At 36.8% G+C, this 17,874-nt stretch overlaps 1 protein-coding gene and 1 pseudogene across 2 annotated transcripts; one reads left to right on the top strand and one right to left on the bottom strand.

Annotated features, from left to right (window-relative positions):
• Positions 1-269: 269 nt before the first annotated feature.
• On the bottom strand, positions 270-2,259 carry LOC150037576 (uncharacterized; annotated as a pseudogene).
• A 9,645-nt stretch (positions 2,260-11,904) lies between these two features.
• On the top strand, positions 11,905-17,625 carry LOC120071125 (ATP binding microtubule motor family protein). 2 transcript variants are annotated; one of them, XM_039023196.2, is made up of 7 exons: positions 11,905-12,882; positions 13,394-13,667; positions 14,211-14,261; positions 14,351-14,443; positions 14,517-14,882; positions 15,114-15,803; positions 16,170-16,583. In XM_039023196.2, the coding sequence occupies exons 1-7, from the start codon at positions 12,101-12,103 to the stop codon at positions 16,194-16,196; spliced, it is 2,283 nt and encodes a 760-aa protein (XP_038879124.1). In that variant the 5' UTR covers positions 11,905-12,100; the 3' UTR covers positions 16,197-16,583. The 2 variants fall into 2 exon arrangements, with proteins under 2 accessions (XP_038879124.1, XP_038879123.1); XM_039023195.2 differs by lacking the exon at positions 16,170-16,583 and adding an exon at positions 17,326-17,625 and having other exon boundaries at positions 11,942-12,882.
• The last annotated feature ends 249 nt before the right edge of the window (positions 17,626-17,874 follow it).

The raw sequence follows: 17,874 nt of genomic DNA, 5'->3' as shown, positions 1-17,874 counted from the left end.
TCAATGTCAAATTCTTGTAATAGCAACACCCATCTTATTAATCTTGGTTTCGCATCCTTTTTACTCATCAGGAACTTTATGGCTGAGTGATCTATATAGATGGTTGCTGACGCACCAACTAAATAAGATCTAAACTTCTCGATGCTAAACACTACAGCCAACATTTTTTTTTTCCGTGGTTGTGTAGTGTTCCTGAGAGTCGTTCAGTGTCTTGGATGCGTAAGAGATGGGATGTATCAAATTTCCTTTCTTCTGCCCCAGCATGGTACCTACTGCAATATCACTCGGTCGCACATGAGAATAAAACGTTGCGTCCAATCTGGTGCTATTAGTACCAGAGTTGTAGTCAACGCATATTTCAATGTTTCAAACGCGTCACAGCAGTCCTCATTGAAATCGTAGGGCCAGTTCGCTTCTAATAATGCGCTCAGAGGTCGTGCAATTTGAGAAAATCCTCTAACGAACCTTCGGTAGAAGCCAACATGTCCTAGAAAACTTCGTAGAGCTTTTACATTTGATGGTGGTGGAAGTTTAGCTATGACATCTATCTTGGCTTCATCAACTTCCAACCCAGCTTTAGATACTTTGTGGCCCAAAACTATTCCCTCAGTCACCATAAAGTGACATTTTTCCCAATTTAGCACAAGGTTTGTTGCCTCGCATCTAGCGAGGACAGCCTCTAAGTTATCTAAGCATGATTGGAATGAGTCTCCAAAGATTGAAAAATCATCCATGAAAACTTCAACGGTCTTTTCCAAGAAGTCAGAGAAAATTTCCATCATACACCTTTGGAATGTTCTAGGTGCGTTGCATAGCCCAAAGGGCATGCGCTGAACGCGAATGTTCCAAAGGGATAGGTGAATGTTGTCTTTTCCTGATCTTCTGGGTCAATCAAAATCTGGTTATAACCAGAGTATCCATCAAGGAAATAATAAAATTCTTTTCCAGCCAGTCTATTAAGCATCTGGTCAATGAAAGGAAGGGGGAAGTGGTCCTTCTTAGTTGCCGCGTTGAGCTTCCTATAGTCCATACAGATGCGCCAGCTTGTGACAGTCCTCGAAGGAATGAGTTCATTATTGCTATTGACTATCATAGTTATTCCCCCTTTCTTAGGAACGCATTGGACTGGGCTTACCTAGCTGCTGTCGGATATAGGAGGGATGACTCCTGTGTCCAGCCATTTTAAGATTTCTTTCTTGACCACCTCCTTCATTATGGGGTTCAGCCTTCTTTGAGGCTCAATCGATCCCGACTTCCCTTCTTCCAACCTGATTTTATGCATGCAATAAGATGGGCTAATGCCACGAATATCCGCTAGCGTCCAACCTATTGCACGCATGTGCTTTGCAGCATCTACAAAAGAGAATGTTCGTTAGGTTCAATAAGATTTGCGGAAATAATTACAGGTAAGGTTTTATTTGTTCCAAGTAAGGCGTGTTTAAGGTGACTAGGTAACGGTTTCAACACAAGTTCTGGTGGTTCCTCTAGTGATGGACGCGTTGGTTTCGTCTGTCGCTCACTCAGACTTGGCGGCTCTGGTTCTTTCATGTTCTCCTCCAACGCAAGGACCTCACATACTTGGGTCACTTCTTCTTCAGGAAACCCTATTCTATTTAGTTGACATTCTTCACTATCCGGGAACTTTAATGCGTTTAACACCTTAAACTTCACCTCTTGATTGTCTACGCACATAGTTAATTTTCCTTTATGCACGTCTATTAAAACTTTCCCAATGGCTAGAAAGGGGCGTCCAAGGATAATTGGTACATCTCTATCTGCTTCATAGTCCAAGATGATAAAATCCGCTGGGAATATGAAGTTGTCAACTTTTACCAGAACGTCTTCAATCTTTCCTTCAGGGTACTTGATTGTTCTGTCAACGAGTTGAAGAGTAACAGAAGTGGGTTGTGCTTCACCAATTCCCAATTTCTTGAAGATTAAGAGTGGCATGAGATTAATACTTGCTCCCAAATCACACGACGCATGTCCCACCTCCAACCCTCCGATCGAGCACGGAACTGTAAAGCTCTCAGGGTCTTTTTGTTTCTTGGGTAGTCTACTGCTTACTAACGCATTGCACTCCTGCGTTAGTGCAATTACCTCTGTCTCGCTGACTCTCCTTTTCTTCGTCAAAATATCTTTCAAAAATTTGACATATTTTGGCATTTGCTCCAAGGCTTCTACAAGTGGAATATTGATATGCATTTGCCTCAGGAGTTCAAGAAAATGCTTAAATTGTTGTTCATCATTCTTCTTCATCAAACGTCTAGGGAATGGTGCGTTCAGCGACACCACAGGTTTTCCCGTGTTAGACGTGTTTCGCTCTTAATGGCTTGTTGTTTCAGGCATTCTTTCTTCTTGATCTTCTAATGCCATTGAATGTGTGTTGCGTTCTTTTGAAGGATTGTTGCTTCTTGGATTCATGGTTCTTTCTTCAAGAGCTTTTCCACTTCGCAATGTCACCGCGTGACATTGCTTCTTTCCATTCTGTTCCCAGGAGTTGCAGTGTTGCTAGGCAAAACTCCAGGCTGCCTATTCTTCAATTCACTTGCTATCTGCCCCACCTGTATCTCCAGGTTTTTGATAGACGACGCCTAGCTTTTCAGCAACGCGTCATTCTGGGCGATGTACTCCTTTAATAGATTTTCAAGCGGAGATCCTGAGCTCGACGCCTGACCTTCTCTATTAAAGAATTGTTGGTGTGGCTGATGCATTGGTTGGAATGCAGGCAGCGGTCCTTGCCTTTGCTGTTGGTTCGCCCCTAGTGGTGCTCCTGTTGATTTCCTATCCAAGAAAAATTTGTATGGTTCCTCCATCCAGGGTTATATGTATTTGAAAATGGGTTATTTTTTATGAAGCATACTGATTGCGGGTTTTATGGGCAATCAGCGTAGGAATGGGGATCTCCACAGCCCACACAGCTAACCATGGGTTGCTCGAATGCTTCTACCTGATTCACCTTCTGCTGATTTGATGCGTTCTCTAGTGATATGTTCTACAAAAGGTTGGTCATAGTAGCCACTTATGCATAGAGTGTGGCTATTGCGTTGGAATCGATAGATTAACATTCTGAGATCTCTTCTTCCTGTCAGTTCTTGTGTCATACGTGTCATCCACCCATTCCATGTTGTGCTTAGCAATGCGGTCTAATATTTCCTTAGCTTCAGTGTAAGATTTATCCATAATTCCACCAGTTGTAGCTGTGTCGGCTACCATCTGTGATGCTCTATTCAATCCACCATAAAAAGTCTCTATCTAGATAGTTAGTAGTAATCCATGGTTCGTGCAATTTTTGACCAATCCTTTAAAATGCTCCCATGCGGCGCTTAAGGTTTCAGCTTCTTCTTGCTCAAAGTTCATGATTTCTCGACGCCTTCTTGCGTCGGTGGTGGGTGGGAAGTATTTTTGCATAAATTTCTCCACCAACTTCTCCAAGGTTGTGATTTCTCCAGGCTCCAGTGAGTTTACCCATTGCTTTACGTTATCACGCAAAGAATAGGGGAACAGAGATAGCCTGATTGCTTCTGGGGTGATTCCAAGAATCACAAAAGAGTTACATGTTTCCAGGAAACGTTTCATGTGGGCGTGAGGATCTTCTCCACGACTACCCCCAAATTGTCCAGCAGTTTGGAGCATTTGCAGCCTCACGGATTTCATCTCGAATCTTGTCCTGTCTGGCGTTGGGTATATGATTCCTGGTGAGAAATCATACAATACAGGAGATGAATACTCCCTCATGGGACGCGTACTACTGTTCGCCATTAGGATCGGATTTTACACGGCATGAGCTAGTTGTTGAGCTAAGTTCTGATTTTCCTGGTTGTCTGCCATTTCTTGTTGCCTGTTTTGTTGTCTGAGAAGTTGTTGCCTCAACCTTCAACAACGATTAGATCGATTTCTTCGTTGGAAGGTTCTTTCAATCTCGGGGTTGTATATAAGTTCAGGAGTGCTCTCACTACTCATAAACGTTCACAAGCTTAGGCTTAGCTCGTAATACTCCCTCGGTTGAAGTGTTCCTACAAAAGATACAAGCAAAATTTCTGGTTAGTTTTGTTTCTGAATCCCCGACAATGGCACCAAAAACTTATTCGTTGTTATCATGATTCAAGCTAGAAGTGTATTGTAGGACTATGATGTATTGTTCATTGGAGAAATCAATGGTACTTAAGGAGTTAAATGTAACTATAGGGGCAAAACAATAAATTGATCCAGCTATACTTACGAGCGATCTGTGAAGGGTTATCATACTGATGATTGGTTATATCCAATGGACACAGAAACATATCTGTAATGCGAAGAGTGCAGTTTTCGATCTTTAGTGGAGTGCTCGTCAGTTAAAGAGTTTAGTGGATATTGTGATTAAAGAATTTAGTCAGTTATTCACATACTGTTGGAGCTTCAAATTACAGGTCCATAAGGTCCCCTTGGTAGCTCAATGGATTCAAGTTGAGAATCAGTTTTTGGGTTAGTTTGAAGTGTTCAAATTAATAAGAGGTAATTTGATTATATATGATATAATTAAATTGGTTCAATTATATGTGATATAATTGATTTGATGTATTAGATATATTAGTTGGAGAAATTGATATAAGTATGATTTATATTAAATAAAAGAGAAAAGAACTATGGTTTAAATATTACATATGATGTGATATTAAAACTATAGGTTATAAATATAATATGATAAGTTAGTTATTATATTTATTTATAATAAAAACAATTATGAGATAATTGTTTATTGGTTATTTATTTTCTCCATTAACCGTGAAAGTGGGAGGTTATTTTTAGTTTTAATAACTGAAGAATAAAATGAAAAATGTTTTCATTTTACGAGTGATCGCTTCATTGTTGATATCTAATCAATCGCTCACGAGAGACTATACGATAGCCCTCACAAGAGACTAAATGATCGAGCGAGAGATTGTTAGACAATTGAGTACCCACTGTCTATACGATAGACTAAACCTTTCTCCCACTTACTCAATCGTGTAGCTCGATCGTATACTTCCTCCTTCCCTCCACCAAATTCACTTAGAGTCCACACCTCGTGGATTCTCACTCCGAGAATACCAAGGTTACCGAGTGGTAGTGTCGAGGGTTGTTTTTCAAGGATCAGACAGTTCATGATTGTCACGAGAGCGAGAGGTTGCTTGACAATTACTCACGAGAGAGAGAGAGTCCCAAAAGAAGAGTTCTTCAAAGGTATGTCTCTCAATTCCTTTTGTTTTAGTAAGAAAGCATGCTGTAATTTTCTCTATAATGCATAATTGTTCTTGTATGTTTGTGAATGCATTTATTCTTTCACAATGGAATTGGAAAGATCCTGCTTCCGCTCATTGGTTCTCTTGAATAAGAGTTCCTTAGGAAGCCCACAACTTTCCTTGATTCTAATCTTGAGAATAATGAGGTAACCAATGTGGTGATGTCTAAGTTCTTCAAGGACTTCCTAATGTGTTCATGGAGTTCGTGCTCGAGGGAAGGCAAAAAGTTCGTTGTTTCACCAAAGAGAAAATGAGAAGAATAGTTCTTCAAGGATAAGTTTCTGTAATTTACAATAGAATGCATGCTTAAAGTTGAATATTTATCCATGTTTCTGTCCTCTCTGTTTTTGTTAAGTTTGTAAATGAATTCTAAGACATGAATGCAATCACTCACTTCTGCTGTGGGAATTCCATTCCCTTCAACTTCATGGGAAACCGACAAAATATCTCGTGCCTCTTTTGTATAGATGCGGGTATTAATTAGCCTGAATATGTTACAATCAACACCATTAAATATGGCATTAAATGCTCGAGAATTCTCTAATGATGCTTCATCTTTAGCTTCAGACCACTGGAATTCTGGTTTCAAGATTTCCTTGCCATCATCAGTTTTGGTGGTTGGATGAGATCAGCCAGTGACTATAGTCTTCCATGTTTTACTATCAATCGCTTTTAGAATGGCAGTCATTCGAGCTTTCTAGTATGAATAGTTTGTTCCATCTAGAACAAGGGGGCAAGTGGTGGTGCCACCTTCTTTGATTCTGCCATGATTGAAGCACTTAAGATAAAGGTGAACAACTCTGATACCAATTGAAAAAAATGATAGATTGACTCGTCACTCAAATTACGGATGTTAATCGGAAAGCACTGACAAGCATTGTAACAAAAAAAATATTAACAACAAGAAAACAAGTAAATGAACACAGGAGTTGGCAACCCAGCTCGACAATAAACCACCTATGTTCAGGGGGCAGTGTGCCCAAGAAAGATAATCCACTAATATTAAAGAGTTAAGCAATTATAACGTAGTACTTATTTGTAATACACCAACTGCTACAGTGACTCACGTAGAGCCCAACCCACAAATTACCTAGGCTCTCCCTAGATGTAAAACTCCCTCTCAATTGTACTTAGGCTCCCCCTAAGAGTAATAATTTTAATGTTGAACACTTCGACTTCCGACAATGTGTGAGATCTTATCTACGCGATTATCTTCTTTGTAACAACTACCTTCACATGAGAACTTAGGTTCCCCTAAGACTTGAGAACTTCATTCTCAATAAATAACATCTTAGGCTCCCCTTAGGGCTTGAGAAATCCTTTTTTTATGAATGACGTCTTATGCTCCCCCCTTAGATCGAGAATCCCTTCTCTTCAACTGCGCTTTAGGCTCCCCCTAAGACAGAATAATCTTCACGCTCTTGAACGATTCACACAATGATGTTGCACAACGGAAAATGGTGAACAAAGATCAAAAACAAATTTTTGAACAAAACAACCACCAAGAATAAATACACTGCTCACAATGATCAAATGCGACCACCCTAAATAAGGGTCATTATTCTTCTTTTAAAAACGTGGCCGATTAAGGAAATAATTTCTATAAAAAAATTTCTTTTTGTCAAAATAAGATCCATGATTTCCTTGTGATTTTGATTCTAAACATGCTTAAAATGATGGAAGAGCATGGTGATGAATGAATATGATGAATGGAGATTGATGAAAGAGTGATTTCTCTCTAGGTAAGAGAATCTGGGGATGCGTTGGTAGTGGATGCGTGCACACCTTCTGAATGCATACAAATTCTCTCAAGTCAAACCCAATTATAAATCTAACTCATGTTTTCTAGTAAGTCCAGGGACGAACGTAAGGACTTTAGAATGCTTCTAACGCATGCCTTGTTTTTTTATCTAATACAGATGTTTCATAATTAACTTGAGAAATGTTGGTTATTTACACTGAGTTAATGGCACGCATGCAAGAAGAAATAGGAGTTCAGAAGGAGAAAGTGATTTATGGATGAATGGTTCTAGGTGTAAGTGGTATGCATTGATTGCTTGGTAAGTTTAGCAAGTCTATGTAGTGCAACGAGAATGAGATGAAGATGATACAGATGATTGTTTACAATCTAAATGTATTTGTTATGCGTTGAAAATTCGATAATTTAGTTAATGCTAATGTTCAGCATCTCTCGATGCAAAAGCCACATGTAATCCTATCTCTAGGGTGCATACGTTGGTCATAAAGAATAAGCAAAAGACATGAGCAACTTTATCTCTAGACTTATTCCACGCCCTAACTTAATGTGTTCAATAGTTAAATTGCTCTCTTAAGTGACTTAACTACTTAATTACTTTAGTTAACTGATCAGAGAGACTTAAGTAATAGATTTCATGCTCTCATTAAGTTAGAAAATTTCACAAACACATACAATTTTGAAGGTAAACAGATGGAGAAGTGATAAATGGTCAAATTTAAGATTGAATTAAAGATAATCAGTGTGTGTACAAACAATCTCATATTAGTGAAATGAAATGGTGAATGGAAGTGAAGTGTGAAAAGTAAAAGTCAAGCCAGAGAGTTCAATCTCTTGTTCTCTTTGGCTTGTTTTTTATGCTTGCTACAACCAACGTAGTAGAGGAATCGAAGAAGATATCTCTCTCAAGCTTCAATCCAATGACACCTCTTGATCAACGGTTAAATGGTATCTTCCCCCTATTACTTGCTTGCAAACAACAGATGCTATCTACTAGTGCTAAAAAGAAAAGTTTATAACCGGTTGTCTCTAAAAATTGTCTAACACTGATTCTGAAGGTGGCTTCTCCTTATATAGGCAAATCTCAACAACTGGGTAATTGGACCTGCATTAAATTCCATACCCTAGAGCAACCACCTACCACTTCTAAAATGTTCAGATACCGCCAGTCAGATGCCCATGTCTGCAAGTGATGATTTGACAAGAAATGCACGAGCTAATGTATCCTTCATGTGTCGAATATTCTTGGACGCATCTCCTGCATTGGCATTGGCCGCAACACTTAATAATTTTTTTTATTCCTACATTGAAATGCGTTAGTGAAGCAGCTTTTACTAAAAAAGATACTTGTATGGGTCGACTACATATATGAAATTTCATGCGTTTTTCTCTACAATGAGTGTGTTTGTATCACTAAAGATCCTAATTATTCCAACTTTGAGAGAACAATAACTTGTATTTTTACAAGTTATCAATGCACCATAAATAAGGAAAATATCGATCAAAATACTTCTGCTGAGATTTTCCATATTAGGAAATAAAAATAGATTGCATATAAATTCCAAATTAGGAAAAAAAATATAATGCAAAAAATAGTAATGTGTGAGGCAGATGTTAAGATTTCATTTGTAGCAACTACAAAAACCATCATAAGTTGCCTTAAAAAAATATAAAAACAATCCATAGATATCCAACCATTAGTCATGTAAGGTTGTTTTTAAATCATACTTATTTAATTTAATGTTGTCACACTCAATACTATTAAATAAGTCAAATTCCATATTAGGGTTCACCAACCAAGTCCTCATTATTAAAATTAATCATGCAAAACTACCTTCCATTATGATGTAATAGAGAGATTCCATTAACCTATTTATCTTATTGGTTCCATCATTACAATTATTTAAAGTTATCTTCTATATTACACAATAAACTTTTTCTTTAATATTATCGACATTTTTACTCATATTAAAACATAAAAATAAATAAACAATAAAATAATAATGTAATTTTTTCGATTTGATTGAGACATCAAATATAATGACTATATTGATCTTTTAAAAAAGAAAACTTTAAGAAGCAATGTAATTAACATAACCTTTACTCATATATATATATATATACACACTCACACACGTAATCCAAAATAAAATATATTTGATACTTTTCCAAAAAAAAATATATAAATTTCTTTATAATAAGTAAGTATTTAATTAAAAAAATAGAATTAGCCTAATTCATGAATGGTTGAAATAATTTTCATAATTTAATTTGGTAGCTTTTCAAAATGTCCTTTGCTTTAAAGCTTAGACATGGGCTTAAAGATAGAGCACAAGCACCTTCATCATAACTAGTTTTAGGCCTACAATTATTTAACACTCAATCCCAACAAATGTGATTTAGTTATCATATTCCCTATTGGAGGCATACAAATCATCAAGTTTTGCTTCTAATTTAATACAAATATCAAAGGACCCCCAAAAAAAAAGTGCTTCTTCTTTATCATCCACTAAGGCAATTTCCATTGCCAACAATTTAATCTTTATATTTATCAATATTTGATTTTAAAAAAATCTATATAAAATATCGATAAACGAGAAAAATCTAACACACTTCTTGTGATCTAAATTCAGTCTAAACCTTTGCAGTACCTTTTAAAGTGTCAAGACTAAACCACTAAAAGAATGTATGTATAAAGATATATATATATATATATATATATATATATAGGAGTTAAGATGCACGACTAAATCTCATTAAACTATATTCAGAACTATAAATAATTTAAAATTTTAATAGTTAATTAATGTGGTCATGAGACCCCTACTTAGAACATTACCTTAAAGATGAACTAATAATAATGATTCATTGTTAATATTTTTCCATGAATTGCTTTTACTTGTGGAAGAAAACCTCAAATGAAGTTTCATACTAACATAATCATACGAAATGCTAAAAGGTAAATTAACAAACAAACAAATAGTTTTTTTTTTCCCTTTTTGATTTCAAGTTTCTTGCTCGAACAAAAGACACTTTGCTTAAGAATCAACAAAAAGAAAAAGAGAGATTTTCAAAAATAGAAAAAATAATAAAAACTATTTACATAAAATAGTAAAATTTTAATCTTCTTTTATAGAGACTGATAAAAGTCAGTTTTTTATTAGTGTCTATCAGTGATAGAAACTAATAGAAGTCTATCAGTTATTAGAGATGTCCACGGGGCCAAGAATGTCATTCCTCGTCCCCATTTCATTCTCCATTCCCGTGAAATTTTCGACGGGGATCGGGGCAGGGATTTCCCGCGGAGAATTTGTGGGGATCAGGTTCCCCGTAGGGAATTTTTTTCCATTAATTTTTTTAAAAAAAAATCAATTAATTTAAATCACTAATGTGGACAAATTTTAATTGAATAATTAACTTTGTCATTAAATTGTTTATTATGGTTAGTTTTATATGACAATTTGAATTTAAAGATAAATTACTCAAACTTTTGCCTAAAAAAACTAATCAACTTTTTTAGTAGAAAGAAATAAATATAAATCAAATTATTCACATATATAATCTAAATGTAAATATTCAATTTAAACATATTCGTCATCTTGACAATAAACAATCAAACTTGAAATTTAAGTGTAACGTTACATACTAATAATAACATAACATTAAATAATTATACTAAATAAATAAATAGAGGCTAACCGGCATCGGGACGGAGAACGGAGTGTGAGCGGGGCGGAGGCAAGAACGGGGAACATTCCCCGTCCCTATCCCCGTTTAGCTCACGAACAAAAATTTCCCCACTTCCTCCCCATTCCTCACCTAATCGGGGAATCCCCGCCCCGTTCAGGACAGGGTCCGTCCCCACGAAGAGATTAGACATCTCTATTAGTGATAGAAACTGATAAAAGTCTATCACCGATAGACACTAATAGAGGTCTATCAATACCTATCGATTTTTTTTTTTTTTTTTGTTCTTTCTATAAATAATTTGACATTTTTTCTATCTACCAAAATTTTCTAAAGAAAAACCTATTAAACCCCACACCAAAAGAAGGGGAACTACAAAAGAAATCATGAGAAAGTCAAATCTCCACCAAGGTATGAGCAAAAAACCTCAAAACATGCACTGACTAAGAGAAGAATATATATATATATATTGTAAAGGTATTGAATTAAATACATGGGGTAGGGGAATCAAACCTCTAACTTTGAATTTGATGGTACAAGTATTATGTCTTGAACTATGTTTATTTTGACAAGAATATATAAATTTTAAGTTAAAAAAGAAAATGGTAATGTTTGTCATCATTCATCCACTCACCACTAAAAATTCAACCTCTTATAATATATGATCTTTAGAAGCTTAAATCACCAACGTTCATTTTTAACACCAACCATTTCCATCAACGGTAAATAAAGTGAGATGCATAGTAATATATGCACCTTAGCTTCACACTAGAACCCCACTTTTCTTTCAAAAAAAAAAAAGTTTGTCTTTAATTATTTCGAATTTCATATAATTAAAGCGCGGAGGAGTAATCCAATACGGTAAGAAGCATTCCAAGCCGACCCCACAGCTTTCCAAATGTAACAAACCGTTTGGATCTGAAGGCAAATTTTTGACCGTTACGAACTTATGATTTCAAATTTTTCAAAGGCAAAAATCTCTACCGCCACTCCATTTATTGCTCCTTCCACTCCACTCAGCCACCGTAATTTCAAAAGCCCACTGTGTGATGGTGAGTGGAAGGATAAAAAAAAGTGGAGTGCCACATTTACCCAACTTCAAAAACTGATTTTCCCCGCTTCACTATCAACCGTCCATCACCATCAAATCAACGGCTCAGATTCTCTACATTAAACATTACTTGATCTTCATTTTTCCCCCTTCTTCCCTAGTTTCAACTTCCGTGAGCTCTGTTTCAGTCTACTCTGTTATTGGGCACTACCATCATTTTCCCGCAGAATTTTTTCACTTTCCAGGAAAAAATTTCAAACCCGTTTGAATTATCTGAAGATTTTTCGAAATGGGTCAGTGAGATTTTTCTGGGTGTTAGGGCAGTGAGAAAAATCCAAGAGAAGAATGCCTGTTTCAACTCGGTCTCAGATCATGAACGAGGAACAGATTGATCAAATTCCAGGTCAAGAAGAAAAACAGCAACTGAATCTTCCACCTAGAAATCTTCACCATGGATTGAAAGAGAAGATGAAGGCATTAACCCTTTTGTATGAGCAGCAGAAGCTTGCTTCAGCAGCTCTTAAGAGACCATCACCAAAAGGGAAAGATCTAAGATTCACAACGCATCCGAGCGTTGAGCTAAATGGTTCTTGTAAGAAAGAGGAGAACGAGCAGAAGCTGGAGAATGTAATGAGAGAAAATGCAATGCCTAATTCCACTGTTACAAGAACATATGTTCTTCCCCAACCGCCGATGGCTGATGCGAAAGAAAATATGGTGGTTGGAACTGATAGGATTGTCGGCTTTTCGTGCTCAAAAAAGACGGGTTTGTCGACAAATGTGGTGAGGAAATTGTCGTTAGGGAACTCAATGCCTGTGGTGGAAATGAAGGAGAATGTGGGGTGTAATAAATTGCAAGAAATGGAGGAATTGAGGAGTTGTTCAGAGAAGGAAAGTTTGGGAGAAAGTCGGATTTTGGTGTTTGTGAGGCTGAGACCGATGGCTAAGAAGGAAAAGGAAGCGGGATCAAGGAGTTGTGTTAAAATAGTGAATAGAAGAGATCTTTATTTGACAGAGTTTGCTAATGAGAATGATTATTTGAGACTGAAGAGGCTTCGTGGACGCCATTTTACCTTCGACGCTTCATTTCCTGATACCACTAATCAGCAAGAAGTCTACTCCACCACGTAAGTTCAACAGAAAAGAATGGGCATCTACTGCCTTTCTGACTGTGCTTTGCTTTGGAATTGGATATGATTTTGCTTTTTCTTCTGCCTTAAACATAAAGATGGAGTCTTCTTTCAAATTCCACATTCTTCATGCAGATATTGTCTTTGTTCTTGCTTTCCACACCCTTCTTTAACCTTCCAGAAATGGTGCAAATCAGTGTTTGAAATCTCAATTTTGGCTGTCATCATGTTTTCTCATTACCCAGTAAAGAGACTAGTAAATATATTGGAACTAGCATATGTATATAACTTTTCCAATTTTGGCTGTCATCATGGTTTGTGAAGCATGAAAGGAAACAAATGCTTATAACAAAGCTCTGAGACTTCTAATGTAGTTTATTTCACGGTTCCATTAAATTCTCTTCCTTTGGTTAACAGACATATCTTTCCACATTATCTAATTCAATTCAGATTTCTGTTGCATTTTAAACCTTACTATAATCCCTTCAAATGGAATTTGAATGTGCAGGACAGCAGAGCTTGTAGAAGCAGTTCTGCAGGGAAGGAATGGTTCTGTGTTCTGCTATGGTGCCACTGGAGCTGGAAAGACCTACACAATGCTAGGAACGGTTGAGAACCCTGGAGTTATGGTTTTGGCTATCAAAGATCTCTTCACCAAGATTAGGCAGAGGAGCTGCGATGGGAACCATACAGTCCACCTCTCTTACATTGAGGTCTACAATGAAACAGTCAGAGATTTGCTGTCCCCAGGAAGGCCATTAGTCCTCAGAGAAGACAAGCAGGTCTGCGTTGTACATTGTATGACTTGCAGTAAATCCATTGAAATTTTAAGGCTTTTGACTGTTGATATGAAATTGACAAATAAAGATAAACAAAAAATGTAAAAAGTAGAGAATCGACTCAAAGATTTACATCCACGAAGAAAGGGAGTTAGCAATTTATTATTAGAGAAAAAATATCAAATTATAAATCTAAAGGCGCCAGCAGAACCCTGGAGTCTAATTATAAATAATGTAAATAATATAAATATGAATAGAACTTAGGTTTAAAGCATTCCAACAACTGTCGTTCCTTGCTGTTAGTTGTGTTCCTTTTTATATGACCAAATGGCAGGCAGAAACTGGCTTCTTTGTATTTCTTTAGCTGCAAAGATGAAATGAGTTTTATGGCATTTTCTATATTATCAATCTTATCCATCTGAATGAACTCAGAGATTCGGACAAATACATCAAAAATTTGAAGTTGAAATTTTCATTATGTTTTTTAATTGAAACATCTTGATTGCCATTCAGCTAAATGGTTGTTACTTGTTCCAAATACTCCAGGGCATTGTTGCTGCTGGTCTTACACAATACAGAGCGTACTCCACAGATGAAGTAACTTTCTAAGTCCTTAGAGTTTTGGAAGTTTGATATTTGATGAAATGGAGAAGGGACGTCTCACATTTCTTATGGGTTTTGTCTAGGTGATGGCCTTGCTTCAGCGAGGAAATCAAAACCGAACGACTGAACCGACCCGTGTTAACGAAACTTCTTCGCGTTCCCATGCTATACTGCAGGTAATTCGTGCATGATCTCTTTAGGATTTTCCCAAAAAGCTTCCTCATGTTCCTATGCTGTTGCAATATGCAGGTTACAGTTGAATATCGAGCCAGAGATGGTGGAATGAACGTCGTAAACCGAGTAGGTAAGCTCTCACTGATTGATCTTGCTGGGTCAGAGAGGGCACTTGCCACAGATCAGAGAACATTAAGATCTCTTGAGGGTGCAAACATAAACAGATCACTACTTGCTCTAAGTAGTTGCATCAATGCCCTTGTGGAAGGAAAGAAGCACGTTCCTTATAGGAATTCAAAACTTACACAACTTCTGAAGGACTCATTAGGAGGAGCTTGTAACACTGTGATGATTGCAAATATTAGCCCAAGCAACCTATCATTTGGTGAAACCCAAAATACACTTCATTGGGCTGATCGTGCTAAAGAGATCAGAACTAAGGTATGACCAACAAACTTCTTTTTTACTTCTAATTTCACCATGTTTTTTCATGTAACTGATGAAATCTAAAATTTTGGACTCAAAACCTATTATGCAGATCATAATACCTCATTTCGGTTCGTTAGAATGTCCTAAAATTACTCTCCTGAATGCACAACCGTGGCAAAAGTCAAACTTCCCATTAGCAATGACTTGATTTGATCGCTGTTTATATTTTGGATATAAATGCAGGTTGCAGAAGCAAATGAGGAAATAATGAAGGCACCTGAATCTGAATCAGACCAGGCTAAACTACTGCTCGAATTGCAGAAAGAAAATCGTGAATTGCGTGTGCAGTTGGCTCGCCAGCAACAGAAGTTACTTACATTACAGGCACAATCCCTGGCTGCAGTTGCTTCTCCAACCCCATCTTCAGCCACATCTCTCCTAACCCCTCCAACATCTGTTCACCCAAATGAGAAACGAAAACCAAGATCATCCTTCTTGAATGGGAACTGTTTCACACCAGAATCTAGAAAGAAGGGAGCAGAGGAAGGAGTTAGAGAGCTTCGCCGCACAGTGAAACAATTAGAAGCAGAGCTTGAGAAGATGAAGAAAGAGCACGTTGTGCAGTTGAAGCACAAAGATGATCTTATCAATGAGCTCTTGAAGAAAAGTGAAAAAACACCAGGATTGGTGAGAGGAGAAGGGGTAAAGAGGGTAGAGACAAGAAATAGCTTAAGACCAAAGGAGCCAAGCATAGGTGAACTGAAGAGCCCAAGCCACCGTTTCAAATCACCAGCTCCAACAGCTAAGAAACGGAGCTTTTGGGACATAACAACAACTAATAGCCCATCTGTTGCCACATTAAATGGAAGGAAGACCAGAAGTCATGTACTTGCAGAGCCTCCTCCTACAGCTGCTCCCTCTATGCTTCGTCAGGTAGAGTTTCTCTTTTGACTTTATAAATTTTGATGCTTTAAAGGTCTAGCAGAAAACTTCAGGCTATCTTTTAAACGAATCCAACTATTTCTTTCTTTCTTTACTTGTTTGTGATTGCTTCCCAACTTGTTGAACATCAATGTTAAGGACAACAGACCTCCAGATATTTGTACAATGGTATGATATTATCCACTTTGTACATAAGTCCTCATGGCTTTACTTTTAGTTTCACCCAAAAGACTTCATACCATTGGAGATAGTTGTCTTCCTTCGTAAACTCATGATCATCCCCTTATCTAACCAAGTAGGACTTCAATCGCATTCCAACATCTAATTCATCTCATTTTTCTGTTATCAACAATGCAGCCGGGTTTTGCTCGACAGAAGCCATAGCTCTGGAGTAAGACTAAAAGATTGACAAGAAAGAAATAGAGTGGTGACTAGGCTGTACTTTTGAAGTGTAAGACTAAGAGAAGAACAAAAAGTAAAAAGAAACAGAATGCTGACTAAGTCCTAAGATCTACTTTAGGAGGGGAGGATGTCTTAATGGTAGATAATACTTCTGCTTCAACTGATGGATTTTTCATGTACACAAGTGATTAGATGGTAGATTTCCTTAGCTTTTCTGTTCTTATATGTGAAACCCTGCAATTGAGATCGTGTTGCATATTATTTTATTCTTTGAAGTCAAAATCCCTGTACTAACTAACTGGAACACATTCCATGAGTTATCTTCCAACTGTTGGCTGTCTAAGGTATCATCTGGGTATTTATTATTCACCCAAGAATGATAAGTTTCAACTTTACTTTCTCTCTTAGATTAACCATGATCAGTATTTTGTTTAGCAGAGAGTAACGATGGCCCTCATGTTTATGGCTACATGGTTTGTTTGTTTGTATGTATAGAATTGGAAAATATGTGAGAATTTAAATATGACCTGACCACAAAGTAGAAAAGGTATATATATAACATCAAAATGTATAGCAGAGAAACTTGAAATTCCTCCAAAGTTGCCAAAAGTTAATGAGTTTGTTATGTTTATTGTATGCCAAAAGTTGACGATTATATTGTGTCAGTTAGCACCTACTCACCCCAACACAACTTGATCTTTCCCTTAACTAGAATTCAAAAGCAAATTGCTTTGTTGCACCAACTCAACGTATCAAATCTTTCTTATTGTAATACGTCTCAGAGTCAGTTTAGAATAACTTTTCAATTACTTTAAATTACTAAAAATTTTAAACATTTGAAAAATCATTCCAAATAATTCTTCGCTTTGTAGCACCAACACAACATATCAAAATCTCTCTTACTGTGATACGACTCATAGTCAATTTGGAATAACTTTCCAAGTGCTTTAAATTAAAAAAAAAAAATACTTTTTCAGCATTTGAAAAGTCATTCCAAATAGATCATATGCCTAGAGTGGCATTATCTTCACCTTCTTAAACCAAGCATTCCTTTAATGAAGTCTCTATCTATAACATTTTGTCTTATAAGATGAATTCGATGTATTTGCAGACAACTGTGCTGTTCATTAAGCTCTACCCTGACCCACCAACTGCATCATTGGAGTTGCTTTAGCGACCTGACTAGCACCAGAAGAGGAGAAGAATGTTTCAAAATTAAAAAAAGGGTCAAATATAACTGAAGGACTAAGAAATGTTAACAAAAGGTATCAAACAACTCTCTAACAAAGCTCAATTAATTAACTTTCTGTCATGTTGGTATTTATCTACAAAGATGACACGTCTCTTAAATTTCTCCTCTTTCCAAGACAGGCAAAAGACAAAGGTGAAAGAACCATATGTCATTTTCTCATTTTTCATTGCTGTTTGTTCTCAACCTCTCAGGCAGACTTGATGGCAATCTATTGAGTCAAACTGGTTTAGTTTCCTAGATAACTGATATGGGATTTAACTTCTTTGACCTTGTTTAAAACAAAACTTCTGTATTTTAGAGAGAGCAATGAGTATTTGGGAAGTGAAGAAAGCAAGTTGTCCAATTATAAATTTATTTTTTAAAAAAAAATGAAGAATTTGCACTAACTGATGGATTTTAGTGGCTGTT

This window comes from Benincasa hispida, chromosome 2, assembly GCF_027475165.1.
Source record: "Benincasa hispida cultivar pf3 chromosome 2, pf3_genome.v1.1, whole genome shotgun sequence".
In the NCBI taxonomy this organism is placed as follows: domain Eukaryota; kingdom Viridiplantae; phylum Streptophyta; class Magnoliopsida; order Cucurbitales; family Cucurbitaceae; genus Benincasa; species Benincasa hispida.
The sequence above is the reverse complement of the archived record's forward strand: the minus strand, read 5'-3'. Positions and strand labels throughout refer to the sequence as shown.